This window comes from Tiliqua scincoides, chromosome 3 (genome assembly GCF_035046505.1).
Source record: "Tiliqua scincoides isolate rTilSci1 chromosome 3, rTilSci1.hap2, whole genome shotgun sequence".
NCBI lineage: Eukaryota > Metazoa > Chordata > Lepidosauria > Squamata > Scincidae > Tiliqua > Tiliqua scincoides.
The window spans coordinates 191,865,479-191,891,807 of NC_089823.1; the positions used below are offsets into that span (position 1 = coordinate 191,865,479).

The window sequence follows — 26,329 nt, forward strand, 5'->3', positions numbered from 1 at the left end:
AGCATTTGCCATCCACATGCACTAGCTAAAGCAAGATCACATATACTAAAAACTTTATTTTCACAGTCCAAGTTGACAACAGATATATGCACATGGGTAATAAATACAGGGAAAGAAAGTGGTCTAGGCAAATATGCTCTGACACACAGCCTGGCACAAACAGTCAACAACATGGAGAAACCAGGCCCACTAAGCTAGTGTTGTCATTTAAAGATCTGGCAGGAATCTTCAGTCAAGGTAGCTCAATAAGCAATGACTTGATCCTGGCATCTACTTCAAGACTTCCAAGCTGCAAAGGGTTAACCCAGCTCTTCAGAGAGGATTAAATTTACAGAGGTAAAATCAAAGACTGGATACTCCATAAAATAACAATAAGGAAAGGGAACAATAAGGAAGGGGGCAGTAGAATACATAAGATGGTCCCTTTATGTGTTCTGGTCTTAGTCCTATTGCTGTAGGAACTGTAGGCTGCAAAATAAATATCCATTGAATTGGTACTTGAGGGAGCAAGGGACAGTGCTGCATATAGCATCAGATGGAAGCCTGCCGGAGAGAAAGCAAAATATTCACAGTACAGAGCCTTCCAGAGCTGGAGACAACAAACTCTACAACTACATGTTGGTATTTACATTGCTACTTTCATAAAAGATAGAAAACCCTTCAAGGGAAATAACAGCATCCAAACCAGGCAAATTATGGGTTTGCTCCCATTGGCTATAACATTTCCAGAACAGTTCAGGTTTTCCAACAGCCACAGAGTTGAGGCAAGTGATAAACCAGGCACAGAAGCTTTTCTAAACTAGAAACAACTTGATTTTTTTCCTTCAAGCTGTCAATGGGTCATAACTGACTAGCCTGGAAGGGGGGGGGGGGACAATGACACTGGTGGGTTAGTTACTTCTATGAATTTATTTACAAGGGCTCATACCTGCGGAACCATTCTGCAATGGCCCAGATCATTCCCACACGAAGCGCACATACCAGATTGTCTCATTTTTCAGCTGGGGTCCAAACAGGGGGTTGGCCTGGGCCAGAATCGTTATAAGCCAGCTGGAAGGAAGGAAGGAAGAAGGAAAGAAAGGGATACATGAGCTCATAACTACTGCAACAGTAGTACATGACTACAGTACTGAAAAAGAATGTCATATGTTGCCAGTGGCCAGGCTATTCCTTTATAGGGGCCAGTATCCTGCTGGTGGAGTGTTTGATTTAGGGTTGCCAAAAGTTTATTTGGGGGGGGGGGGGGCAAAGCCCCTAATTACTTGTTCATAAATGTTGGGCTTGAAGGTATTGTATGTGAAAGTGCATTATGCTAGGGAATCTTGTAGCAGACAAGTTCCTAGTGGCACAGATTCCATAATTTGAGATGTCCCGAAGCTTATTTTGGAAGCAGAGTTGTGTAAACTTCAATTCCATGTTCATGCTTCTGTGCTAAATAATTAACTGGTGACCAGAAACCAACTTCCACTTTGGGGGATCTCTTAACATAGCTCAGCTTTCTATTCAGGATTCCTTTCTATACTTCCAACATCCAAAAGCTGTAGCATCTCAGCAAGGCCAACAAATAGGGTGTTAGTCTTCTTGCAAGTTACAATGGAGACTGCCCGCCCCCTCCCTCCCCATACTTACAAAAGATAGCAGCAGATAGCTGTGGTCACCAACATGGTAATAATCACACTGCAGAGAAGAGCAATAAAATGTTGTTAGTGAGGCTGGCAAAGGAAGCTGAATACAGAACATCTCTCAGGCAGAATGAGGTGGTGCAACTCGTCCTATTGCATGCATAAACTGGGCCTCATTCATTCTGTTTCCCCCTAAAGTGGGGGGAGGGGAGAATTACCTTGCAGTGGGGGAGAAAAGTACATGGGATGGATGGGTGGTGGTTCTGCTTCTTCCTTCATTTCTCCTTTCCCCCCTCCCATCCTGAATTATTTTAACCCTTGCGAGAGATCAGCGACCCTGGAGTTGGGCAGAGGAGGTTGCGTGGACGGGGAGGCGTATGGGGGGGGAGGGGGTCCTCACCCACGGTTGGGCCCCTTGGGCACGAGCCAGGGACCCGCGAATCCCACGAGCCCCCAGAAGATCGAGAAGAGGATGACGGGCAGCGCAAAGCTGTGCGCCGTCATAGCGAAGCCTGTCTAGGCAGAGCGAAGGATGGATGGATGGAAGGGATGCAGGAGCCGAGCGCCCGTCGCCTTTGACAGCTGGACCAGTCAGACTCCGCCTCTTTTCCCCGGCCCTCATTGGTCATCTGGGCACCTGCGCCTGCCTGTTCGTGGCTCTGATTAGCTAGTGCCTGCACTGTCATCAACCAGGGTTTTGGTCCCTCTGCTTGATTGTGGCTATTCGCCCTCTCGTGGCTGGGAGGAAACAGGGGAAGGAGGATGATGAAGGCAAAGTCTCCTAACAAGCCCAGCCACCCTCCATCTATATTGTGAATCCCCCCCATTATAGCCCAACCATGGGTTCAAATGCAGAAAGTGGCTGCTAGCCCCAATCCAGGTCTCACTTCACCCAACTGGTGATGCTTCTGCTTTCCACCCCCAGACGCCTGACTCCAGGTTGGGGGGGGGGGGGATGCACACATTCTCCTCCTTCTCATGTCAGAAGCACCCAATCCTCCCTTATCAACAGAGGGGGGATGTTCAAGCCAGTAGATGTGGTGTGCATACCCCCCACCCTTCAGAAGTTGGATTCCCTAAAGCTGTGCAGAATGTCTGCAAGTGGATATTTTTCTAACCACTTGCTTGTCCTCTCTCTGAGTAGAACAGCAGGGCAGATTGGACCCCTGGCCACAAACCCCATTATTGCGCCCATCAGAAGACAAGCACAGGTGCACAAACAGGCAGAAGTGATAATGGAAGATTGTTGTTTATAAAAATTCTTACGCATGTGCATTCGCCCTCTAGGCAGCACAGCACTGGGGATTGGGGCCTCAATGCCCAATCCTCCCTACTTCACCACCCAGAAAAAAAGGCAAGTAGTAGCCATGCCTTCCACTCCCTTGATCACAGATGGTAGGCCCCATGGACCCTATATTGCCCCGTATGCCATCCAACAGTCTTTGAGAAGAAAAGGGCAAGTGAACAGCAGCACTGTCCAGTTTTCCCCATCATGCCAGTCTGTAATAGAGAGCAAATGAGCAAGAAGTGGCAGTAATTGCTCTTACAAGGAGCATCCTTGCTTAGACTCTTTCTGGGTGGTGCAGCAATAGGTACTCTACCGTGCCTCTGAGAGAGAAATCTCTACACAATTGCTAGTCCTCTTCAGCAGTTCCTTGCAGCCATTACTTAGCACCTGCCCTTTAGACAGTGGTGAGAAATTGCCATGCAGTGTGAAAAGCAGGGAAGCTCACCTACCAATGGGGCCCAAACATCCCAGGACTGCAGCAGCTGGTCATTGATGAATTTTGGCAGGTCCTCATGAAGAATTGAGCTGTCAGCTGCTGATGCTACCTCCTACCAACAAATGCTGTAGTGTAATATATAACTGTACTCCCAGTAATGGCATGAAGGTAGACAGAACAGTGAGTTTAACACTGAATAAAAGGCACTTCGTCCAGAACTAATTTAATGTTTTATTAAGGAAATTGTGGTTGCTCTGAAGAATTTATAGTACTGTACATTATTACCTCAGAACAGTCGCTTTCAAACTCCTTGGGAAGTTCAAAGACCAGGGTAAATCTTTGCGGGGGAAGGGTGGAAACCCGCAATGCGATCCCAGGATTGTGCTGCTCCCGGGTGATAGGGGGCTTTTTTCTAACAAGCCTTACCTCCTGCCGGGGTCCAGGGGGTGCATGGAGGGCTTCCCACAACTTGTAGAAAGCAAAAAGTGATCATGACCTATTTCTGGATTGCAACTGCAAAACGCGAAGTGGGTCACAATAACTTTTTTTTACTTCCTACCAGCTGACGAGAGCCCTGCAGAGGATTCTGCAGGGTTCCGTGTATCCACTCCATGGACCTGGCAGCATATAAGGCACATTTTTTAAAAGGCCCCTGTTCCCCCACAGTGGTACAATCCTGGGGATCATGTTGCTGCCTTTCCTCTGCCCCTGCCCCTTAAAGGGAACAGTACAGTGGTTCTCCAGTTGGTGGGTCGTGACCCACCCATTTGAGAATCACTGCCTTAGAACATACTGCTACACAGACTTCTACTGTCTATGTTTATAGCCATAACCCTTCCCATGATCCATGTCCCTCTACACCACCCATACAGTACAATCCCAAATGTGGTTAATAATCCATCACTTGTTCATTCGAAATTCCAGGCCATTTTGTCCTATAGTCCTATAATCTCCACCCAATATAGAATTTAGGATAGCAATACCACTAAGATTAGCTCATGACTACAGCCTTGGGCAGGCTGTACAGCAGGATCTAAGGCCAGCTAAAACAAACTCTGTTCCACATATGCAGGTGTTGTCTTGTTAACTTCATACTGAACATAGGACTCAGGTACAGCTTAACAGACGATGGTTCACTTTAAGCATGCTTGCACTGAAGTACTCCCCATCATGAAATCAAAGCGCTTCTCTGAATAGTTCTCTTCTTCTGTCCAAACTCAGGCTTCCAGCAGAGGAACTTGCAGCTCGTGCAGCAAGACACATGCCTGAGAGATGTGTCCAGAGAAGTCTAACAACTAATAGAGCAGGGCTATTTAGGAACTCGCCTAAGTTCATGCATCAGCCACAGAGCTATACTGAGCAGCACCAGGGAACCTGACTGATGAGTGGCTGCTACAGGAGTAGGGACATATAAGAGCAGTGTGCTGATGCCCAGAGTGACCTGTGGAGGAGCAAGAAAAACCATGAGAATTATCAGAAGTAAATATTCTTTCTGGTATATATGGTGATTAATATACATGCAGTGTAAAAATGTGTGCTTGCTCACACTCAGGGAACTACATATCAGAACTCCACCCCTGTTAGCATGCTAGGTATTACCTATGTACATATCCATTATAGCAGTTTTAGTCAGGGGAGGGTTGCTGTTCTGCTCTCCTTGCTTTCCCCACTGCCACAAACTATTTATGGAAAGAGCAGTTGCCAGTGTACATCATGGTTTAATACTAAAGACACTGTTCTGACAGTTACCTCTATAATCACCATGACACGACACTATGGTACAGTGTTATTACATCTCTATTTCTGCCTACTGATTTTAAAACCAGAAAGAGCTATGCAGTGCCATGATGTCTGCCAATGTCAGTTTTAAATGGATGACACACACGTTCACAGTGCTATCAAGCACAAACAGATAGCAGCTGCAAGGAATGGGAAGTTCGTCACTCAACTTTGAGGTCTCTAATTTTCTCAAGTGGTAAATATAAATGGGTGTGTTAAAGGAAAAGGTCAATACCTGGAGGTATGCTACAGTCAGTAAGGAAGCCACTGCCATTCTAGTCCTTCTTGGGAGAGGGATCTTCCTAGAAAGCAGGTACAGACCTGTGATGGCTGCAACAGAAGAAATTCCCTAAAGGAAGAAAAGAACTCATTGAGAGGACAAAAAGACACCTACAAAGAACTTGATAGGACATTAATTCTGCGGAATTTTGCACACCTTATGAGGTGATGTTTTGAAGAGGGAGATAAGACTGCATCAGGCACAGAGCCATACCCTAGACAAATACCCCACCCCCAAACTACTGCCCTTAACTTCACACTGGTTGATTCACACTACATGTAGATAGTCACAATCTCTACTGGCTCCCAGATATGTTAACTGGCTCCAGCATCAACTCTAGCAGTTCCCCGCTCAGACTTGTAGCTTGCACTTTGCCATCATTTATGGATCCACTATCTCTTTCATAGCCTACATGTTTACATGGTGCATGGACTTGTGGTTCAAGTTTATGACTGCATTTGTAATCAGAAATGCATGTTTCCAGGAAGGAAGCAAGTTGTAGATTCACCATCTCTACAATATTAAATAAAGGACTTCTACTATTGGAGGTCCCTTAATGGGCAAGTACTAGACAAGGCCCTTAGGCATTAAAAGTACATGCTCTGTCCTGCCATGCTCCTAATTAGTCTGTCAACTGGAACAACCTGGATATGACCACTCCAGTTAAAAGAGATGTTCATTAAGACCACAGAGAGGGAGGCACGTACCAAAATCCTGTGATCAAACTGCACAGTAGTGGGGTTCTCAAAGACGTTCTTCAAAATTGGAGAAAAGGCAAGGAGATCATCAGGGATCCAGCGCTCCCCCATCTTGGGGAAAGAATTATACACAAGGCCAGCATCCAGTCCTGCCACAAATGCCCCTGTTCCAAAGAAGAAAGACTGATAAATTTGACGGTATGTGGGTAATGCAAATAGCCATCTGAAAACAAAATGCATTAAGGTGAAAATTTAGGAACCAGAAGATTACGTAGGAGTTTCCAGTTATATGGAATGGCCTGCAAGAGGAGGTACCCAAGCACCTCAAAACTGGAAAACAACAAAAACTCTTGGGAACTGAAATAAATCTCTAGAGATGACGTGGTCTCCCCCTCTTGAAAGAAAAAAAAAAAATCACAGCAACAATGACAGAGACTTTACCTGAGAGGGCAGTAACGAAGATGAGGCCTGCAGTTCCATGAGCAAATCTTCTCAGGCGTAGGAGTTGACGGGTTTCAAGTAACTGTCAAACCACAAGCAGGGGAAGAATTACAGGACTATCCGAAAGCCTCTTAATATATGCCATAGGGAGCAAAGCAACATATCAGTGTTGCAACAAGCATCATCCCTATGAGTTAAAAATCTTGCTGTAGAGATGAGACAAAGGGCTGATAGCAGGCTAAAGATTGAGAAGATCTACAATAGTTCATACCATGGTGGAACCTTTGTATCCTGCAATTCTCTTGCCATACTTCCTTAAACATTTCTCTTTTTGTAAGATATAAGACTGGCACCCAGAACAAGCCCCGTCTGTCCCACTTTTCACATACCTTGTGCTGTGGCAGCAGCAATGAGAGCCCAGTCCAAAGACTGTAGCAGTACAGAACAAGTGCAGAGCCCAAGTGTGCAGCTAGACGGTATTGACTGACTCGAGGGATATCATGAGAATCTGGTTTTTCCTCTAGTCCACTCTTAACCATGTACCATCCCAACAAGCCCTGTCAAAAAAGAAAAGAAAAAAAAAACTTTATAGAGGCATGAAACAAAGTCCTGGCATCACCCTTGTTAAGTTTCATTTTTGCTTGCAGACTCCGGAAGAGATCTCGATAGGGGCTTAGTCACAATCTGTGCTGTCATGTCTTGCATTGTACAGTAGTCCATCTTAATATCACGTACATTGGTAGCTATCAAGGAGCCAGCTTAGACAACAGCTATAAAACTGAAACGCAGTTCATTTCTACCAGCTCATCTAAAATCTCACCTTCTCAGAAAAGGACACATTGCACCTCATGCCAAGATGAGGAAACGGGAAGAAATATCTCCTTCCCAGCCTGGTTCTACTGTTCCCTTGCTGCACAACCATCCTAAACATCATCATCTGGTTCTTCTGCAGGGCTATGCACTTCACAGCCCTAGTTTCACAAATATATCAGCACAATATCCTGGAACCTGCAAGGGATGACTGTTTCTCATGCTCCATCCCAGTTACCTTGAGTCACACCCACAGATACTGAATGATTCCAAGGTCCCTGTGGCTTTTCCCACCTGGAAGCAGACAAGCCCACAGAGGGTGAGGACATGACCCTTCAAAGACCGGTTCAAGTAGCCTTTCCTCCAGAAGTAGGCAGCTGGAAGGATGTATGCCAGTCCCACAAGCCGTCCCCACATGCGGTGTGAATACTCCATGTACCAGATGAATTTGAACTCTGTCAAAGTCATGTCATGGTTCAGGCTATTGGAAATGGAGAAAAGAGAGATTTTTTTTAAAAAGCAACATTACTTCCTTTTCCCATCTTGTCTTCCTACAAGAAGTTGGCATCCAAAAAGCTTTATTTTCTCCCACATTTTTTGTTGGAATAGTTTCTGGCTTGTGATAGTAGATCTTTTCCCTCTCCTTTGGGACAGTTAGCTTCTGGGAAACTTAATTCAACTCACACTTACATTTTAAATTCTGGAAATTGTTGGTACTTTTTGAATTCTGTTTCCCATTCCTGTTGTGTCTGAGGAGGCTTCATCTCCCGTACAAGGTGCCAGTCAACCATGGAAAGTCCAGACTCTGTCAACCTGAGGAAAGTGTAGCAAGGATTCACCAGCGTGAAAGCTACTTTCAAGGTGTGTGTGTGTTGTGGAAGAATGACCCCTTCACCAATCAGTGACCCTCAACTAAGTCTTAAGAACAGTATAAAGAAATCTTTTATATGTTTATCCAGCTGAGTTGATTGTTTCCCACAATCTCACGCACAATTTTAATATGTAACCTGAAAGTGACATACATTCCACACTACAGTATAAGCTGCTGCTAGAAATATGGACAAAATATGCATTGCATTTTCTGCTATGTAGCCTCTGACCTATCTGCTCTATCTAGTCTCTGCAAGCATGTGCCTGTTTGCGTGTTAGCCTTTCACAAGGAACAAACCCTTTGACTGGGACAGAATTGAATACCTTGAAACACAAGTTCATGCCTTTTTTTTTAAACGTGCTCCACCTCTGTGAGCTCTTCAGAGTGAGATACACACACAGAACGGTCTCATACCTCCAACTAAAGCCTTATAAAATAAAATTCCCCACAAAATAAGAGCTGAAAAGGAGTAGTATATGCATCAAAAGAGCTCATATTAACCACACACACTATAAGGTGCCAGACAGGATGACTTTTTTACAGTATCTTGCAAAGCAGCAAAATTCCCAGAAATAAACCTCTTCAGACAGATCCTAAGAACCTACAGGAATTGGGAATAATCATATTGGGGTAAAAGAAAGTAAAGGGAGAGGGTAACTTTACTCACCGAGTGACACCGCCTAGCACCACAGCTCCAGCAACAGTACCAGTGCAGATTAAGAGCCATCGCCCTACAGCCCGGTTTGTCACAGCACTGGGGACAGAAGTTACTGTCACTCTGGAATGGGAAGCCACATCTGATAGCACGCTGTGCTGTGCTCGTGGGAGTTTCTGCCACCAGAAATATTGCTGTGAGGACAGAGAAGGTCATGAGGAGGTTTTTGATAATTAGTTCAACCCCAATAAATGAACCCCCCCTTGTCAAGTTAACCATAGCAGAATCAGGGGTGGTACTCAAACAAGGTAGGGAACAGGGACACATGAAAAAGCTAACTATTGTAGAGAGCATGCACTAGTCTTACTACATGAGGAAGGCTGTCTGCAACACTTTTATCCAGGTACTTTACTTTGTTATTGCTTAATTTGAAATGCTACTTGCTTCTGTTGGTTTAATTTTTATTGTTAGTTCTTTTCTCACGTTAAGTCACTTTTAATGGCCCCTTTGTGGCACTGGGCAGAACATATAGACACTCTGGGACAAGCAAACAACAGGCACATCAGTAGCTATTGGCCGAAGAGTTCAGAACAACCAACTTTCATACTCAAGATATTACAGCCTACAAGCAGGGCACAGCTTTCTAAAAGCACCCAGTTGGTCGGTTTTTGCAACAGGATGCTGGGTTAGACGGACATATGGGTATGATTCAGCAGGGCTCTTAAAATGAAGGCATATGGGGGAAAGAGATGTGCAAACAATAGGGATCAAACTGCTCTTTTAGCTTTTGAAACCTTACCAACTTTAACCCATTTTTGCCCAGCCCACAGGTGTCCACATATAATCCCTGTTGCACATATGCAACACTGGACAGTAACTGCTTACATATGTAGGTATGGAAACAGAGCTGACTGAATCCAATCCTTAAAGGTTCACCACTACAGCCCAAGCGGAACCACAGCCCATTTGTAGAGGCAGTCTAAAATGGTTTTATTTGGGGGGGGGGGATGTTGGTGTTATCCAAAAATAAAAACAGGTGAAAGCGGTGTTGTGTGTTTTTGCTCCAAACTAGCATTTTAATCAATTTTAAAGCATTTTTATCAGGTGTAATCACTCTCAGACAGGCGGCATGTAGGGGTTTTGTTTTGACTGTTTTAGACTGCCCCCATCCATTTGGAGTCCAGGGATGTGTGGTGAGGCAGGTGAGGCAGAGCCTCCCTACTGTAGCCCTTTGAAATGCAGCAGCACTGCTGTGCGAGGCACCCAAGCACTGCTTGCGCGCAGGTTGAGAGTGCTTGGGAGCCTCACACAGCAGCACTATGGTAGGGAGGCTCTGCCTCACCTGCCTCCCCACCCACCACACATCTATACTGGAATCAGAGAGGCACAGAAGCCCAGGGAGCATAACATCCATCTCCCTCTGACTCAGGGCAGCTCCAGGGACAGGGAGGTGCCAGCAAAACCCCACTTAAGGGGTCTTCCCTTGGAGACCAAGGACACCTCACGAGGGAAACCAGCCTTTGCCAACCTCATTGGCTGCCATAAGAGAACCAGCGCTTGCTCTGAAGACGCCCCTGGGGGATTTGGGCTGCAATCCTGTCCACACTTGGCTATAATGGGGCTTACTTCTGAGTAGACCCGCCTAGGACTGGGCTGAGGCTGCAGTCCTAGCCACACTTACCTGGGAGTAAGCCCAATTGGCTCTAATGGGGCTTACTTCTGAGTAGACCTGCTCAAGCCTGGGCTCTAAGCCCTTCTCTAGCCCACCGCCCAGCCTGAGTGTACCTGTCCCTGGAGGCCTCCTGCACGGGGAGCCCACAGAAGCCGTCCCCCTCGGAGCGCCGCCCGCAGCAGCATCGCCTCCTAGACTCAACCCGGAACTAGCTGCCTTCTGATCCGGAAATGGATCTGAAGTCCTTCCCGAAGCGAGAGCGGGCGGGCGGGCGGGCGGGCGCGCTCAGTTGACGCCAACAATCACGTGACAGAGGCGGGGCGGGGCAGGGCCTCGCCTGCCTGCCTGCCTGTCAAGGAAGCTCCAAAAGGCACAATGAGGAGATGGGACCGGAAGCAAGAAGTAGCGGGAGAGCGCGGGGGTGAGTGGGAGGAGACGTCACCGGAAGTGGCGGCAGGGAACGGAAGTTGGAGGGGTGGAACGCGGGGTCAGGAGCTGCTTCCCCTCCCCCCGCAGTCTGCTGTGGAGGAAGCGGCGAGCCAGAGGGGGTTGTGTGGCTGGTGCTGAGCTCCTCCCCCCCGGGCAGCAGTTCAGGGTCAGTCAATGCATGTGGCAGCAGCAGGGGGAAGTGGTTCTGCTGGCCTCAGGCGGGGGGGGTTTAAGCGCCCCCCCCAATGCTTAAATTACCAACACTCCAAGGGGCCTGTGGGTGTGAAGGCTGGGCTGGCTCTGTGGGCAGCAGCTGGTTTATTGGGGTGGCTAGGAAAGGAGAAACACTTCTTGACCCACATACCACTAATCTGTGGAACTCCCTGCCACAGGATGTGGTGGTGGTTAGAGAGCTGTTCTTCTCCCTCTCACCCCACATCAGCACTAAGGGACGTCCACTAAAATGGAGAATGGGGAGAGTTAGGACAGACAAGACAAAATATTTCTTGCCCCAGAGCGTCATTGGTCTGTGAAACTCCCTGCCTCAGGATGTGGTGATGGCGCCTGGCCTGGATGCCTTCAAAAGGGAACTGGGCAGATTTCAGTAGGGAAAGCATCACAGATCACAAGCCGTGATGGGTACGTGCAGCCTCCTGGTTTTAGAAGGAGGCCCCCTCAGAATGCCAGATGCCAGGGAGGGCACCAGGATGCAGGTCTCTTGTTGGCTTGTGTACTCCCTGAAGCCTCTGGTGGGCCACTGTGAGATACAGGAAGCTGCTCTAGATGGGCCTTTGGCCTGATTCAGCTCTTGGGGCTCTTCTTATGTTCTCTGTTCCTGCAGCCCAGTTGCACAGTCCTAGAGAAATATCTGTCCACTTAACGAGGACTAGGCTTCTCCTCTTGCGCTAACTACTCTGTGAGGAGAAACCAGTTAGGCCAGTGTTTCTCAACCAGTAGAACAGGTACAACCAGTGATACTTGAGGTGATGTCCCGTGGTACTCGTAGAACCCCCAGACTCCTACCACTTGGCAGTGAGACCAGCAACATGACATGAGGAGGCTTGGAAGGGTGCACAGAGCTTGAAAGCATACTTTTCCATAAAAAAAGCCCTCTGTCCACCCTGAGCCTCTTACTGGTGTTCGTCATGTCACATCTGGCCTCCTAACCCAGAAGTCACTGACAATGATGTCATCACCAGTTATTTCCAGTGGTACTTCCAAGAGGTGGACTATGTGAAGTGGTGCAGCAGGAGACAAATGTTGAGAAATGCTGAGATAGGCCAAGAAAAAAATGTAATGATTTGCTATTTTATCAAGGTTTTATGAGTCACTCTGAGCTGTGTTGGTTAAACTGCAATAAATCAATAAAATTGATTCTGCTGATGGTTTAAATTTTCAGTTTTCCTCTTTGTTAAAACAGGATAAAAGATTGTACCCAATATGGATTGCTTTTTAGGAAAGGTGTTTTCTAGACTGCTTTTGTTGCACAAATTGATACTTATTTAGAAGATTACTATCTCTCCTTTCCACTGTAATAGTCTCCATGGTGGTAAAATATTATACCATGAATGAGTGAGTGAGTGAATGAATAGGCAGACCAAAGTATTAAACTGTGTAAGTGCGCAGCGCTATGTTCCTTGATGTTTTCTCTTTTTATAAAGAGTCATCCAGGCTTGAATAAGGGTCATGTGCCCAAGAGAAGAAGCAACTACAGACCAAAATTCTCCCAAAATACTTGAAGTTATCAGTCATGTACTAAATATGCAAAGGTTAAAAACAGAGATTTGCTTTGACCTGGCAACATGTTAATGATCCATATGGGTAATCTCATGAAACCTGCTCTTACTTGATTAGCATGGCAACCGCATGTGTATTTTACCTCATGTGCGGAGATGATTGATCACAGGAAACTTTCTGTGGAGCCTAGGAAATAATCCTTGCGTGTAAAGCTTCATGAAACCTCCATCTATTGCCAGTTTTCTGCAATGTTTATTTTGTATGAGCAAAGGAACACTATTTCTACATTTGTAGCTTTTGCACAGTAGCTAGCACATTACATGCATACTGTGACCTTACTACCTGCTGCTCCCATGTGTCTCAGCTTGGTGCAAAAGAGACAGAATTCTTTGAAGACAAGCTATGGAAAAATCTGGGAAGGGACATGGAATAAGCAGGGCTTGGCTTGTTGGAGCAGTGACTGCTATTTCAGAAGGAAAACAATTGGTTTATACACATAGGAATATTAGAATTGGTCCCCCCCCCCCAAAAAAAAAAAAATCCCAAATTTTGGATTAAGAATATAAGAACAGCCCACTGGATCAGTTCATAGGCCCATCTAGTCCAGCTTCCTGTATCTCACAGCGGCCCACCAAATGCCCCAGGGAGCACACCAGATAACAAGAGACCTGCATCCTGGTGCCCTCCCTTGCATTGGCATTCTGACATAGCCCATTTCTAAAATCAGGAGGTTGCACATACACATCATGGCTTGTAACCCATAATGGATTTTTCCTCCAGAAATTGGTACAATCCCCTTTTAAATGCATCTAGCCCAGATGCCATCACCACGCCACCAGGCAATGAGTTCCACAGACCAACCACATGCTGAGTAAAGAAATATTTTCTTTTATCTGTCCTAACTCTCCCAATTAGAATCTCAGTGGCTTCTGATGTTGTCAACGGTAAATCCTCTGAGTCAACGGTAAATCTGATCTGATGTAGTTTTGGGGCATTCATGTTTTTGCAGGATAGGTGGGAAGAAAACAGATAATGCAATGTGAAAAACTTGCTAGAAAGATCCAGGAAAAGTACAAAAGCAAGGGGGAGCTGGAGGGCAAGAGTTAGTGCAAAAGTCTTCGGCTTTAGATATACTTTGCCCTCACCTGTTCTGTGCAGCTACTTGTGTGGTATCATCCTGTGGTGGAAGGAATCACCTCTTCCAGCAGTTTTTGTCCCTTTTCCCTGAAGCAAAGGAGGACTTCTGCATACCCACTTACTGTTCTTTTCTTCTAGGAATGGCCCATGGCTTTCTCATGGAAGTATGTGTTGACTCAGTGGAATCTGCTGTAAATGCAGAGAGAGGAGGTAATGCTACAAAAAGAAGATGGAGGTGCTTCAAGGGTCACTGAGGCATTCCTCTAGAGAGAGACTATAGGGGCACACAGGATGAATTGAGGAGGGAGACACGACCCTTACCACATTCAGAATGAAGACTTCCCGAGCTCTGAGCTAGACTGGTGATACAGAGATTCCAGAAATGATTGCCTTTATTCTTATTGATATCTGCAATCCTATTACTTGCTCTGATCCATCAGGATAGTGCAATGAATTGGTTTAGCAGCAAAATACTGCTTGTAGAGCTTGTATTTAACAAATTTGTAACATGCCTCTCCACTATTTAGGTCTTCAAGATAACTTACAAACATGTTTGAATAAGGTTGTTTAGTGCCTTGGGGCATGGAGAAGGGGCAGCTGTCTGAGGGCCCAATCCTATTCAACTTTCCAGTGCCGATGCTGCCACAATGCAACCCTGAAGAAAGGAAACAAAGTAAAGGGCTTACCTTGAGGAGGTTTCTGTGACTGCCACCATACTTTAGGCTATAGTGCACCACTGTTGGTTTCATCAGCGCTCAAAAGTGGGTAGGATTGGGCCTTAAGTATACATCTTCCACTCTGGGACAGAATTCCTTTCATTCTGTTGATGTCCTCTCAAGTTCTTGTTGTTTCAGGCTTGGCAGAGGGGCAAAGAAAGCCTTCACTGGAAGCCCTTGCTCCACATTCAGGCAGCCCAATCCTGAGCTTCATGGCACCTGTTGGAGCAGCAGCGCCAAAGCAGCTACTGCTATATTCAGTGGGTGCTAGGAAGCAGCTGTAGGTCTTCTTGAGGAAAGAGGACTTTCGTCTCTTTCTCCTGGAGAAAGCCCCAAGCCCTACAATGGGGATTCTCAAGTTCGCACCAGCTATTTTGCTAGCATAGACTTGAGAGATTCTGTGTCAGGCCTACCAGCCTAAGAGTTCAGGATCTGGCAGAACGCTGCTGGTCCCACCCCTCTCCTGCCCTGGTTCCTTCCCCTGCCCCAGATCACCTTCCTCCCACCCCTGAGGCCCTCACTGTCACCCAGAGCTCTTACGTAGCTTCAGGCAGTGCCCAGCTGGTGCTGGGCTCAGCGCTGGCTGTTGCTGACTCTGCGAAGGGTTTCACAGGCATGGCTTAAGGCACATTTGTGACACCCGGTTCTGGTGCTGGCCTAGCTCTGTGCCCTGAGTCCAGAATCTGAGTAGATAACAATGTCTGCAGCAGAAGGATAAGAATGCTTCTACCACATTGTTCTTTCCATAGACATTTGAGATTATCAATCTCTTATTTTTTGTCACTTCTACTTTATTAACCCAAATGGGATTTCAAAGTAATGATTAGTCCAAAGAAATTAAATGTAGAACTCTTTTCCTAAACAGTGGCTTGAGAGAACCCAGCACTCCTACATCCCAGCTTCCTTACATATTGTTTGGAGCAATGCTGCTTTATTTCTGTTCTTCAGACTAGTGATTCCTATTGAAATATTGCAGGTCAATCTGTATTTGGAACTTTAACTTGTGATTCTGATGTAGGTGCTGGCCGCCTTGAATTGTGTTCTAGTCTGATGGAAGGAGGAACTACACCCAGCACTGGTGAGTTAATACATACAGGCAGCCTACTAGGTAGCTGCAATGTGTGGTAGTATTGCGCTTCCAAACAGTAAGAAGATCTTGATAGATCATGATAGGAGCTTAGTAAACTGGATTGTCTGCTCCCTTTCAGGAACAGGGAGAACTAACTGGAGTTCTGCTTCCTTTTGTAATGTGGACAGTTACAGTTTGGCATTAGCAAACAGGGTTGGTGAAGCAGGCTGTTATTCAGCAGGTTTTTCTCTTCCCAGGTTCTGCAGAGAAAGCTTGGAGTCTCATTTTCCTTTTCTGTTGCAAGGGCCAATGCTGAGGCTATAATTCTTTGCCTAATTGACTTTTCTCTTCCCTGTTCTAAGTTTAGGTTTCATTCTCTGTCCCATCTCTCATAGGCCTAGCCAGCTCTTAAATGACACCATATCCTAAATCTCTCTTTGAATGCAGGGCTTCTGCAAGTGGTGAAGCAATGTATAAGGGTTCCAGTATTTGTGATGATCCGCCCCCGTGGGGGGGACTTCCTCTATTCTGATCGGGAAGTGGAAGTGATGAAAGCTGACATCCGACTTGCCAAGCAACATGAGGCTGATGGGCTGGTGTTTGGAGCCTTGACTGAAGATGGCCGTATAGATATAGAGCTCTGTACAGCACTGTTAGGTACAAAAACTTTGCTTTCCATTTGGCTTGTTTAGTGCTTGGTTGTGGTAATCAGTGTAGAATGACGCCAGTGATAATTTCAGACTTCAAGTGATTATATACAGCAAAGGGGGGGGAAAATGAGCCATGTATTAGTAGGAGGCAAAACTCCATACTCTGAAAAGATTTGTCTCGCTGTTCTGAGGGATGGTTTGTGGACGTAGCCCTAAGAGACCGCATCTCAATTATGTGCTTGTCTTCCTCTCTGCAGAATGTTGTAGAATGTTCTTTGCTATGATTAGCCCACTTCTTAACGCATCTAAGGTAACATCAGTCAGCCTTGCCTTGTTTCTTCTGCTTTTTAACCATGTCCACAGGGAAGAAGCACCAATGTGTGCTAAATTCCTTCTGAAGGGCTAGAGAGTGGTCCTACTGAGATTAAAAATGAGTGCTAGTTTATGAAAATGGATGGAGGATCCACATCACAGAAATAAAAGCCTGATAACTATTGCCAACTACCTGCGCTATCCAGAGAGGTTGCTTTGTTTTACAGGACCAGTACCAGAAATACTGCTGGTATTTCACGATGAAAAAAGAGAGGTTTTCACCACAGTAGCACTGACCATGTGGGATCTGTTCTTTTTACAGCTGTTTCCCGCCCTCTGCCGGTCACTTTCCACAGAGGTGAGTTCTTGTGCCTTGGAGTGGAGAATGGAGGCTGGATTACTTTCTTGAAGCATTTGAGCCCAGGCACTATGACCTTGCCTGTTGGGGACTGTGAGATTGCAGTCTGGGAGTTGTATGCGTTACTGTTGTCTACAAGGATTTTGGGGTCTTGTATGGAATGAGTAACAGGGTGTAACGGGGCTTGGGCCTTTACAGAAGTTTGCCTTCTGTAGGTTTTACCAGCACAGACTGAAATGTGTCATTTGCCCTTCAGCTTTTGACATGGTCTATGACCCACTGTCAGCCTTGGAAACACTGATATCGTTGGGGTTTGAAAGGGTGCTAACCAGTGGCTGTGATACCTCAGCCCTGGAGGGGCTGCCCTTGATAAAGCGACTGACGGACCAGGTGAGGTATAATCCTTTTCAACTTTGTAATTTTGCTGATATCTTCTCTTGTCTTCTTGGAGTCTGACACCCAAGGAACTAGGTAGTGCTTAGTGGGAACAGAAGAATATCAGCCAGCTGCCAGTCAAGGGCTTCAGATGGATTATAGGTGCACTAATGGCACTTCTCTGCTACTTATACAGATCTATGCATTGAACCATTTAAGGCCCAATCCTAACCAACTTTCCAGCACTGGCATAGCTGTGCCAGTGGGGCATGTGCTGCATCCTGCAGTTGGGTGGCAGTCACGGAGGCCTCCTCAAGGTAAGGGAATGTTTGTTCCCTTACCTTGGGTCTCCATTGCCCTTACCTCGGTGCTGGAAAATTGGTTAGGATTGCACCCTTAGTGTTTTAGCTCTGTTTCACTATTAGTCCCAATAGGCCACTGCAATAAATAAGCCACCTTCTTCTCTGTTAGGTATGCAGCATGTGAGCCTATATCCAGCAGCATTCAAAAGAGCCAGAAATTTCACCTTCACCTTCACATTGCAGTAAAGTTGAAGAAATCTCACTGCATAGGAAATAGTCTGTTGTAGCATCTTAGTTAAGCCATTTCTGCCTGTATATACACAACTGGGACTAAATGTGTACACCTGAGAGCTGGGCAAAAGTAGGTTAAAGTGAAATGGAAGTTCCATATGCTGAAGGGGTTGAGAAGCATGACAGATATAGGTCATTCAAATTGTACTATGTAAGTGAACGAATCCAAGGCTTTAACCATACTCTGAGCCACCAATAACCATGGTGAATCTAGATGTGTACCCTAGCTGAATATTGTGAAATATACCACTCAGGTAGACAAGCACAAGAATATCCCTGCTACAGTGGGTTTTGGTGTGTTCCAGTTCAGACTGAGTAATAAGCACATACTTTACTGAGGCTCAGCCATCCTGAGGCAGGTACTATGACTAGTCTGATAGAAGTGAAATTTGCATTTAATAATTGATTTAACAGGGAAGCATACACTATACCAGAAGTTTGCACAAGCGACTCAGTATGGCAGTTACTCACTTTGAGCAAGCCACTGGAGAAGCAGCATAAAAAACTCTCAAAATTCTGCACATAAATCCTCTTCAGCAAGGGTATTGTGCCACCCATGTTTTCTGTCTTTTGTCATGCAAGCAAGACTGCTTTCTTTCTTTTCAGGCCAAAGGCAGGATCGTTGTAATGCCAGGTAGGAGTCTGTTGTGAGTACCTCTAGTTAAGAACATAAGAACAGCCCCACTGGATCAGGCCATAGGCCCATCTAGTCCAGCTTCCTGTATCTCACTGCGGCCCACCAAATGCCCCAGGGAGCACACCAGATAACAAGAGACCTCATCCTGGTGCCCTCCCTTGCATTGGCATTCTGACATTCACAGACAGCTCAGAACCCATCAGCCTATATGTAAAGTTTTGATTTTTTGCCCCAATGTGCATGACCTTACACTTACTGACATTGAAGTGCATCTGCCATTTTGCTGCCCATCCTGCCAGTCTGAAGAGATCCTTCTGGAGCTCCTCACAATCACGTCTGGTCTTCACCACTCAGAAAAGTTTGGTGTCGTCTCCAAACTTAGCCACCTCACTGCTCACCCCTGTCGCCAGGTCATTTATGAAGAGGTTGAAAAGCACCGGTCCCGGGACAGATCCTTGGGGCACACCGCTTTTCACCTCTCTCCATTGTGAAAATTGCCCATTGACACCCACTCTCTGTTTCCTGGTCTTCAACCAGTTCTCAATCCAGGAGAGGACCTGCCCTCTAATTCCCTGACTGTGGAGTTTTTTCTGTAGCCTTTGGTGAGGGAATGTGTCGAACGCCTTCTGAAAGTCCAAATGTCCACGGGTTCTCCCACATCCACATGCCTGTTGACCTTTTCAAAGAATTCTAAAAGGTTTGTGAGGCAAGACTTACCCTTACAGAAGCCATGCTGATTCTCCCTCAGCAAGGCCTGTTCATCTATATGTTTTGAGATTCTATCTTTGATGAGGCATTCCGCCATCTTACCCAGTATAGATGTGGCTCAAATAAATATATAAATATTTATAAAGTATTTATAAATACTTTATAAATACCCAGTTTATATAGTGCTCAGTATAAATAGTGCCCAGTATAAATAGTGCTCAAACACAATTCCAATATGTTGGTAGGTGCTCCTTACTTCCCCAAGTGATTTGAAGGTCCAGGGCAGTACTACCGTGTTTCCTTTGAAAGAGAAACAGAGATTTCTGGTATATTTGTAGTATCTATTTCAGGATGCACAAACAGCGTAGTGGAAGTAAATCGACTCTTACCAGGATGCAGCATAACTACTGAGATTGTTTCAGTTTCCTTATGTAGGGGACTCCAAACTCTGGCCTGCTGGCCACTTCCAGCCCACCGGATGATTTAATTTGGCGGTGAGGTTCCCCAGTCTCCCACTTCTGGGTATATACCGTATTCAACCACTAGAGGTGCTGACTGTAATTCAATGTAATGGAAAAATTATCCATTGCATTGCATTACATGCACCACCTCTGGTGGCTACAGTGGTACCTCGCATAACGAATGCCTCGCGCACCAAAAAACTCGCAGAACGAAAGCATTTTGTGAAGTTTGGTAACTCGCACAACGAATTTTTATGACCTGTGCTTCGCAAGACAAATTTTTTTTTGGTTTGTTTTAAGGGGGGGATCTTCATGTCAGTTTATGATCCCGTTCACCCTAGTAAGGGGAGGATCTTCATGCCAGTTTATGATCCCCTTCACCCTAGTAAGGGGAGGATCTTCATGCCAGTTTATGATCCCGTTCACCCTAGTAAGGGGAGGATCTTCATGCCAGTTTATGATCCCATTCACCCTAGTAAGGGGAGGATCTTCATGTCAGTTTATGTAAGTAAGTCCCATTGTGCTTGCTCCCAGGAAAGTGTGCACAGGATTACAGCCTTAAGAACATAAGAACATAAGAACAGCCCCACTGGATCAGGCCATAGGCCCATCTAGTCCAGCTTCCTGTATCCCACAGCGGCCCACCAAGCTCCCCACTCAGCATCCCCCCCCCGTTTTTGAAATCCTCAGTACAGTATGTATGCCTTTAAAGAGCATTTAATAAACACTTTGTAAACCAAATTTGACTTTGTTCTGACTTTTCTTGCCCATAGGAACGCATTAATTAAATTTCAATGCATTCCTATGGGAAAACACGCTTCGCAAAACGAAAAACTCGCATAACGAAAGGACTCGCGGAACGAATTAATTTCGTTATGCGAGGCACCACTGTATATGAATGGGTGTTGCATGCAGAGTTTTGGAGCAAGTGGATCCTATGGATCTTATGCCACTAGAAGGGAGCATATGTCCTCTGGGCATTATACTGTTATGAGTTTGACCTGACTTGAACAATGTGAGTATGCTACATTTTTCTGCATTGTTGCAGATTTCTGCATTCAAATTCAGTTCAGATTTCTGCTTTGATTTCAGGTTCAGAGAAAAGAAATATTTCATAGAATCATTACATTGGAAGGCACCTAAAAAGTCATTTAGTCCAATCCCCTGCCTGTTCTCTTGTGTTTGGTTTATCTTAGAACCAGGCTCTGTCTATTTCTTGAAGTAATCACTTAGGAATGATGATTGTCTTGAGTTGTGTGATTGAACCATGGATTCTTTTCAATAGGGGGAGGCATAACTGAAAGAAACCTGCAGAGGATCCTAGAAGGCTCTGGTGCTTCTGAGTTTCACTGCTCAGCGCGTTCAGCCAAGGATTCAGGCATGAAGTTTAGGTAACAAAGCATGATTCTTCACTAACCTACTGAGGGGTCCAAGTTTTGTTTGCACTTCCTCTATTGCTATCGATCAGTTGCATAGCTGGGGGGGGGGGTTCACAGGGATTTGGCATTCAGTGGGGGGCAGCACTCAATGGGAAGCAGCAATGCTACCCCTGCCACGATCGTCAGAGTCCTCCCCACCCTCGCATGCAGCCGAGTGGCTCGGAGTGAGGTGACTCACTTTGGCTGGCCTCACTCTGAGCATTGTGCAGAAGGTGTCCTAAGAGTGTTCAAACTGGAGGGTGTCCTAAGGCAGTGGTTCCCAAATTTTAGCACCAGGACCCACTTTTTAAAATGACACACTATCAGGATCCACCCAAGTTTACCAGCCTTTAAAAAAGGAGAGCTAGAAAGAAATAATATTTTATTTATTTATTTAGACTCTCAGAAAAAGACTCTCAAACATTTATCTCCCTATATTTTCACATGCTTGCAAACTGCAGGAGTTCAGCAGGTTAATTAGCATCTACAGTATCTGATTTTTGAATAGCCTCAGGGCTTGAAGAAATTAGTTATCGGAGCTTTCCATAACCCATTAGCAACCCACCAAAATTCAGGTCGCGACCGAGCAGTTGGTCCTGACCCACAGTTTGGGAACCACTGTTCTTAGGTCTTCAGAATGTGCTAGAATGTCCCTTCCAGTTTTGCCTAAAAAACCAGAAGTGACATTCTAAAGCTTTCTGGAGGTTCTTGAGCCCGGGAAGGCCCCCCAGGGCATCAGAACACACTCTGGATGTGACTGGAGCATAGCTTCAGTCGCATTCAGAGGGGTACAGATCAGGGGGCGGCCCTGGTAAGGGGGTGGTGCTGGAAGGCGTTCACTGGGAATGTGCTCCTTCCAGCTACGTCACTGGTATAGATATCGGGCTGAAAGCAAGGAAAGCATTGAAACCTAACAGCTACAGTTAGCTGGGAGGAAGGCCTGGCATTAGTGTATTAGGAAGGAGTCTTGGTCTGTGGTTCTTTGTTTCAGAGGCTATGTAACATAATGTCCAACTGGCATTATTCGATGTTTCCAATATTTCCATAATCTGAGAGCCAATTTCATTTTATACTACGTGTAGGCCAAAATGAGAGGGGATATGACTTAAGATGGTTCTTTACCTCATTGTTCCATACTGAAATTTCAGATGGTAACCAGTCATTTATTTGTTTTTTTGCTTTCCAGAAACTCCAGTGTTAACATGGGGGCCTACTTCTCTCCACCCGAATATTCCATCAAGGTGGCAGATGTGGCTAAAGTGAGAACCCTGAATGCAATTGCCAAGAACGTCCTGTAGAACAAGAGTGCAGTGTGTGGGACAGGAAGACCCTGCAGCCTGGGATCAGTCCAGTCCTTGGGCATAGATATTTTGACAACACCCTTTCCAGAGCTTGAGGATGTAGGTTAATCAAATGAAGATACCTGTGGTTCTTTTTCTACTATTCCCATTTTCTAGTCTGGCTCTACAGAATCTTGTTCTTCGATGTTGTAATTGAGATGTTTGTGGGGACAACAAACTATGGGGGGTGTTTGCTATGCTTCAACTATGTTCTGTTTGTGCAAACTATGGGGGCTTATCTAAAGGAGCATGCCATTGAACCATGCTCCTTGTGGCTGTCAGTCCTCAATAAACCATGTAGCCACTCCATGTCACTGTGGCTCTTCTTCACACTGAGACCTCAGCAAGATTTTGAGCTCCTCCAGAAGGAATTGTGCCAGGGTTGTTTCCAGTCTGAGGAGGACCTCTGGTAAGTATTTCTTCCAGACAATAAGGATCAGTTGCTGGGCATAGCGCGTTTCCTTCTGCCCATTCTAGTTTGCATATAATGGAGATCTTTGCTCATTTTGAGTGTAGGGGTCAAAATGAGGTCTACTCAAGGATTTCTGCAGGAAGTGGAAGATCTCTCCATCCTCATGGAGAATGGGCGCGTAAGGAAGCAGCAACACAATGAATGAACAGTGTAATTTCTATACTTATCTGCTGAGTGTGATTAGCTAAAGGAATCAGAATTTGTCAGGCAATGTGCCCTAAGCCATAGCAAGAATTTCATAGAGCCTGGACCTTGGAGAGGTTTGTTCTAACAACATTTTTTTTGCAGTTATGGCATCTGCCCCTGTTTTGCATATAACACAGGCCTACAAAATTGTGTTAGTTTTTCCCAAAATTTATGGTGGTTTGATATGAATTTGGGGTGCCGATTCCAAAAATGGCATCTGTTTTGCCCTATCACGTCTAGTTTTGGAGATAAGGCATAGTTTCATTAGTGAATGGTTCAAGCAGCTTCCTCATGAGGAAGCTGCTTGAACCATTCACTAATGAAACTATGCCTTATCTCCAAAACTAGACGTGATAGGGCAAAACGGATGCCATTTTTGGAATCGGCACCCCAAATATACCCAGGAATTGGTGTAACGTTTAAGGAAGCAAAATGTGTGTTGGCCTGTGTAATCGAACAGAGGATAATTTTTCAGATAGGAAATTAGTTAATATAATTATCTAATAACATTCTGCAGGATTAGTCAACTGCTCAAGGACTAAAGAAAGGAGACCTTTGTGTTTACATCTAACTCAGGTCACGGAAGTTCAGGAGACATGGAATCAAATGTTGGATTGTGTAAGAGTCAGGAACCTGGTTTCTGCTGGTGAAGGTCATTGTGGACCTTTTGAAATTAAATTCTCTGCTGTCCCTTAAATACAAATACCATGGGAAAAGGTATTGGAACAAAGAAATTATCCCTCCTCATAAAACATGTTGAAGGCTGGGCTTTGGTCATGATCTCCGTGCAAGACTGAGTTGTTTGTTGTCCAGAGCTGAAAGGTTCTCTTCATTTTATTTCCTAGGGGTGTGGAGTTTGCTCTTGAATACTGTTCTAGAGTTTAGACTATGGAAGAACAGCTAATGTTGCATTGTACGTATATAAGTTGCAGAAATATAATTAACTATCTAATAATTAACCATCACAGAATTGCCTGTCCTGTGGACATTGGACTTTTTTTGTCAGGATTGATTCACATTTCGTGCTGGGTTTACTCATTGTATAAAGAATGAGACAGCAGAATCTGTCTTGGCTCTTTAACTTATTTCAATGGCTCCCTGGAGGTTGGGTGGGAGGAGAATACTAAAGTCATTACTGTTGCACTAATGTGGGTGCAGTGTTGACAGCAGGCTTCAGTCTTTCATCCTGAAAAATAACCTCGTAGTGTCCCTTTGTTCATCTTTGGAAAGCACTCCCCATTTGAGATCTATTCCGCAATGCAGCACTAAACTCTGATATTAGATTCTGTGACACTCCGGCATTCCATGTTGCTTGGCTAGCCATCCTACAGGCCCATGATGAGGGGCTTCCTAGCTACTGTCTGTAACAGCTCCATCATTTCAGAAACCAGCACAGAGAAAATGGGAGACAAAGGAACAAGAATCCAGAGCATTCACCAAGGAGGAAAACAGTGTGGACAAATGACCAGGTGTGGCAAGGGAGGCAGTATTGATCATTTGGGGTGATATTAGAGCTTGTCTTCTCATTACTATTCAATCACATCGTCATTGAGTATGTCAGACTCATCTTGAAGAATCTCAGCTAGGACACCAATATTTCATATGGGAAACCATATCTTCCCCCACCCCAGAAACTTCAGCTGGCCCCTCTAGCCACACAATCCAGGTTTCGTGATTTTGTTTTGTGTGGCTGAATGCAATAGAAGTTAATGATTGATTGGCTTGTCATCAAGAGGTTGTTTTCAATGCCCCCTTGTTGGGTATGTGGGACTTTTGCCCTGCTCAGCCTCCTGGGTCTGATACAGTAGCTACGAAAGGGCAAGAGGAGAGGAGTGCCTTGTCATGGGAGCAACCTTGGAGCAGTTCTGCGGCTCTGTTTTCTGGGTGAGTGGCAGTTTCTTCCTGAGCAGTTGCTCAGCGTTTGGTAGGGGTGATAACAGTGAAGATCCAGCTGCCAACCCAGCAGCCTGCTCTAAATGGTGGGAGAATGGTGGGATAAAAGCCTGTGCTAGAGCTGTTTACTTTCAGAGGAGACAGCCAGAAGGAGGGGGATGTTATTGCCGGGTGGTCATACCGCAAAACTCATGCCCTGCAGTCTGCATGTAGTAGGATTGAGGCTGTAGAACAAACAATCCTGCCTTGTTTATTTGCTGCTGTTTCAAAGGATAACCAAGGTTTGGCAAGGCTTATGATTTTCCCCTCCCCTGGTAAGTGACAAGTGCCCCTGTCCTCTTGTTTGTCTGTTTTGGTAAGCTCTCCCAGGTCTTCACACATATTTCCTTTTTCAACTTTTAGTCCCTGGGTGGGGGTGGAACTGCTTCAAAAGACAGACGGAGGAGATATTGATGAAAGAGACAATACAACAATTGCAGTGACCAATACTCTCCAAGTGGAGGATGATGGTTGGGACATGGGGGGAAGAAGATGGGGTAAACCAAAGTAATCTGCATAATTAGAAATACCACACAGTACAGTCCTCCTGGAACCATGTTTTAAGTCGTTCACCCATTTGAAAAGCTCCCTGCTCTTGGAAAGCTAGTATGTCTGGATGAAGGCACCTAGACTAACCTTCTCCCTGGTATCTAGTTTCCCAGAATTTAAAATTTGATACTATGTCATCCTACCAGCTAACATCCCTGAGTGCTGAGATGCTGGTGGGTGCCCCAGATCTTGCTTGTTGGTCATTAATGAAGAAGTCTTGTACACATGGAAATTGGTCTGCCAAGCTGCAGCTCATGAAGTTTTGTTTCCATGGGTGTAGTTGACGTAATTCTTGTGCCTCTGCCACTAGTGGTCCTCTGAGTAAAGAAAGTTCAAGATTGATATATCCCCCTGTAGTGAAGAACTTTTCCATTTTTCCTGAGGGTATTTATGCCACCATTCATTTATCACATTGAACAGATGTTGGTCCCTTCTCTGGGTATCTCTAAAACAATAACATTTTGTATTTCTGGACTACTGTAGTCTTCAGCAATTTCTTCAAGCTGACAAAGCAAACCTCCAAAGCCTGTTTAAATAATTAGAAGGTGCAGGTGTCCCCCTATAACCACGAATCCAGTATCTGTGGTTTCACTTATCCACGGTTCTATGCTCCCTTGCGCCCATTACCTGTTTTCTTTAGTAGCAGTGGAAGCATGCATTTTCTTTCTTAACAGAGAATAGTTTCTTGCTTAACTGAG

At 45.4% G+C, this 26,329-nt stretch overlaps 3 protein-coding genes across 4 annotated transcripts; 1 reads left to right on the forward strand and 2 right to left on the reverse strand.

Moving 5' to 3' along the window:
• Nucleotides 1-36: 36 nt before the first annotated feature.
• Nucleotides 37-2,198, reverse strand: ATP6V0E2 (ATPase H+ transporting V0 subunit e2). The gene is made up of 4 exons (XM_066621804.1): nt 2,023-2,198; nt 1,630-1,677; nt 929-1,050; nt 37-543 (listed from the first exon to the last, which is right to left on the reverse strand). Exons 1-3 carry the CDS (start codon nt 2,124-2,126, stop codon nt 957-959), a joined length of 246 nt encoding a protein of 81 aa, XP_066477901.1. The 5' UTR covers nt 2,127-2,198; the 3' UTR covers nt 37-543; nt 929-956.
• Nucleotides 2,199-3,557: 1,359 nt separating this feature from the next.
• On the reverse strand, nt 3,558-10,778 carry COX15 (cytochrome c oxidase assembly homolog COX15). The gene is made up of 9 exons (XM_066620448.1): nt 10,666-10,778; nt 8,893-9,074; nt 8,045-8,167; nt 7,649-7,835; nt 6,934-7,101; nt 6,545-6,626; nt 6,113-6,267; nt 5,361-5,474; nt 3,558-4,787 (listed from the first exon to the last, which is right to left on the reverse strand). The coding sequence occupies exons 1-9, from the start codon at nt 10,735-10,737 to the stop codon at nt 4,656-4,658; spliced, it is 1,215 nt and encodes a 404-aa protein (XP_066476545.1). The 5' UTR covers nt 10,738-10,778; the 3' UTR covers nt 3,558-4,655.
• Nucleotides 10,779-10,868: 90 nt separating this feature from the next.
• CUTC (cutC copper transporter) lies at nt 10,869-22,801 on the forward strand. Of its 2 annotated transcripts, none has more exons than XM_066620353.1 (9): nt 10,869-10,973; nt 13,994-14,065; nt 15,590-15,649; nt 16,088-16,297; nt 16,925-16,960; nt 17,217-17,350; nt 18,535-18,562; nt 21,020-21,125; nt 22,339-22,801. In XM_066620353.1, exons 1-9 carry the CDS (start codon nt 10,928-10,930, stop codon nt 22,448-22,450), a joined length of 804 nt encoding a protein of 267 aa, XP_066476450.1. In that variant the 5' UTR covers nt 10,869-10,927; the 3' UTR covers nt 22,451-22,801. The 2 variants fall into 2 exon arrangements, with proteins under 2 accessions (XP_066476450.1, XP_066476451.1); XM_066620354.1 differs by lacking the exon at nt 10,869-10,973 and adding an exon at nt 11,049-11,147.
• Nucleotides 22,802-26,329: the final 3,528 nt, after the last annotated feature.

What these genes read in the sequence shown, in the direction of transcription:
- COX15 (XM_066620448.1), bottom strand. Translation starts at nt 10,737, where the DNA reads ATGCTGCTGCGGGCGGCGCTCCGAGGGGGACGGCTTCTGTGGGCTCCC. An exon ending in GTGGGCTTGTCTGCTTCCAG is followed by an intron (nt 7,102 to 7,648) that starts GTGGGAAAAGCC and finishes CTTTTTTGACAG; the next exon opens with GGCTTGTTGGGATGGTACAT. An exon ending in CTTCGTTACTGCCCTCTCAG is followed by an intron (nt 6,268 to 6,544) that starts GTAAAGTCTCTG and finishes TCTTTGGAACAG; the next exon opens with GGGCATTTGTGGCAGGACTG.
- ATP6V0E2 (XM_066621804.1), bottom strand. Translation starts at nt 2,126, where the DNA reads ATGACGGCGCACAGCTTTGCGCTGCCCGTCATCCTCTTCTCGATCTTC. An exon ending in CCCAAGGGGCCCAACCGTGG is followed by an intron (nt 1,678 to 2,022) that starts GTGAGGACCCCC and finishes TCTTCTCTGCAG; the next exon opens with TGTGATTATTACCATGTTGG. An exon ending in GCTATCTGCTGCTATCTTTT is followed by an intron (nt 1,051 to 1,629) that starts GTAAGTATGGGG and finishes CCTTCCTTCCAG; the next exon opens with CTGGCTTATAACGATTCTGG.
- CUTC (XM_066620353.1), top strand. Translation starts at nt 10,928, where the DNA reads ATGAGGAGATGGGACCGGAAGCAAGAAGTAGCGGGAGAGCGCGGGG. An exon ending in GCTCTGTACAGCACTGTTAG is followed by an intron (nt 16,298 to 16,924) that starts GTACAAAAACTT and finishes TTCTTTTTACAG; the next exon opens with CTGTTTCCCGCCCTCTGCCG. An exon ending in CAGGATCGTTGTAATGCCAG is followed by an intron (nt 18,563 to 21,019) that starts GTAGGAGTCTGT and finishes TCTTTTCAATAG; the next exon opens with GGGGAGGCATAACTGAAAGA.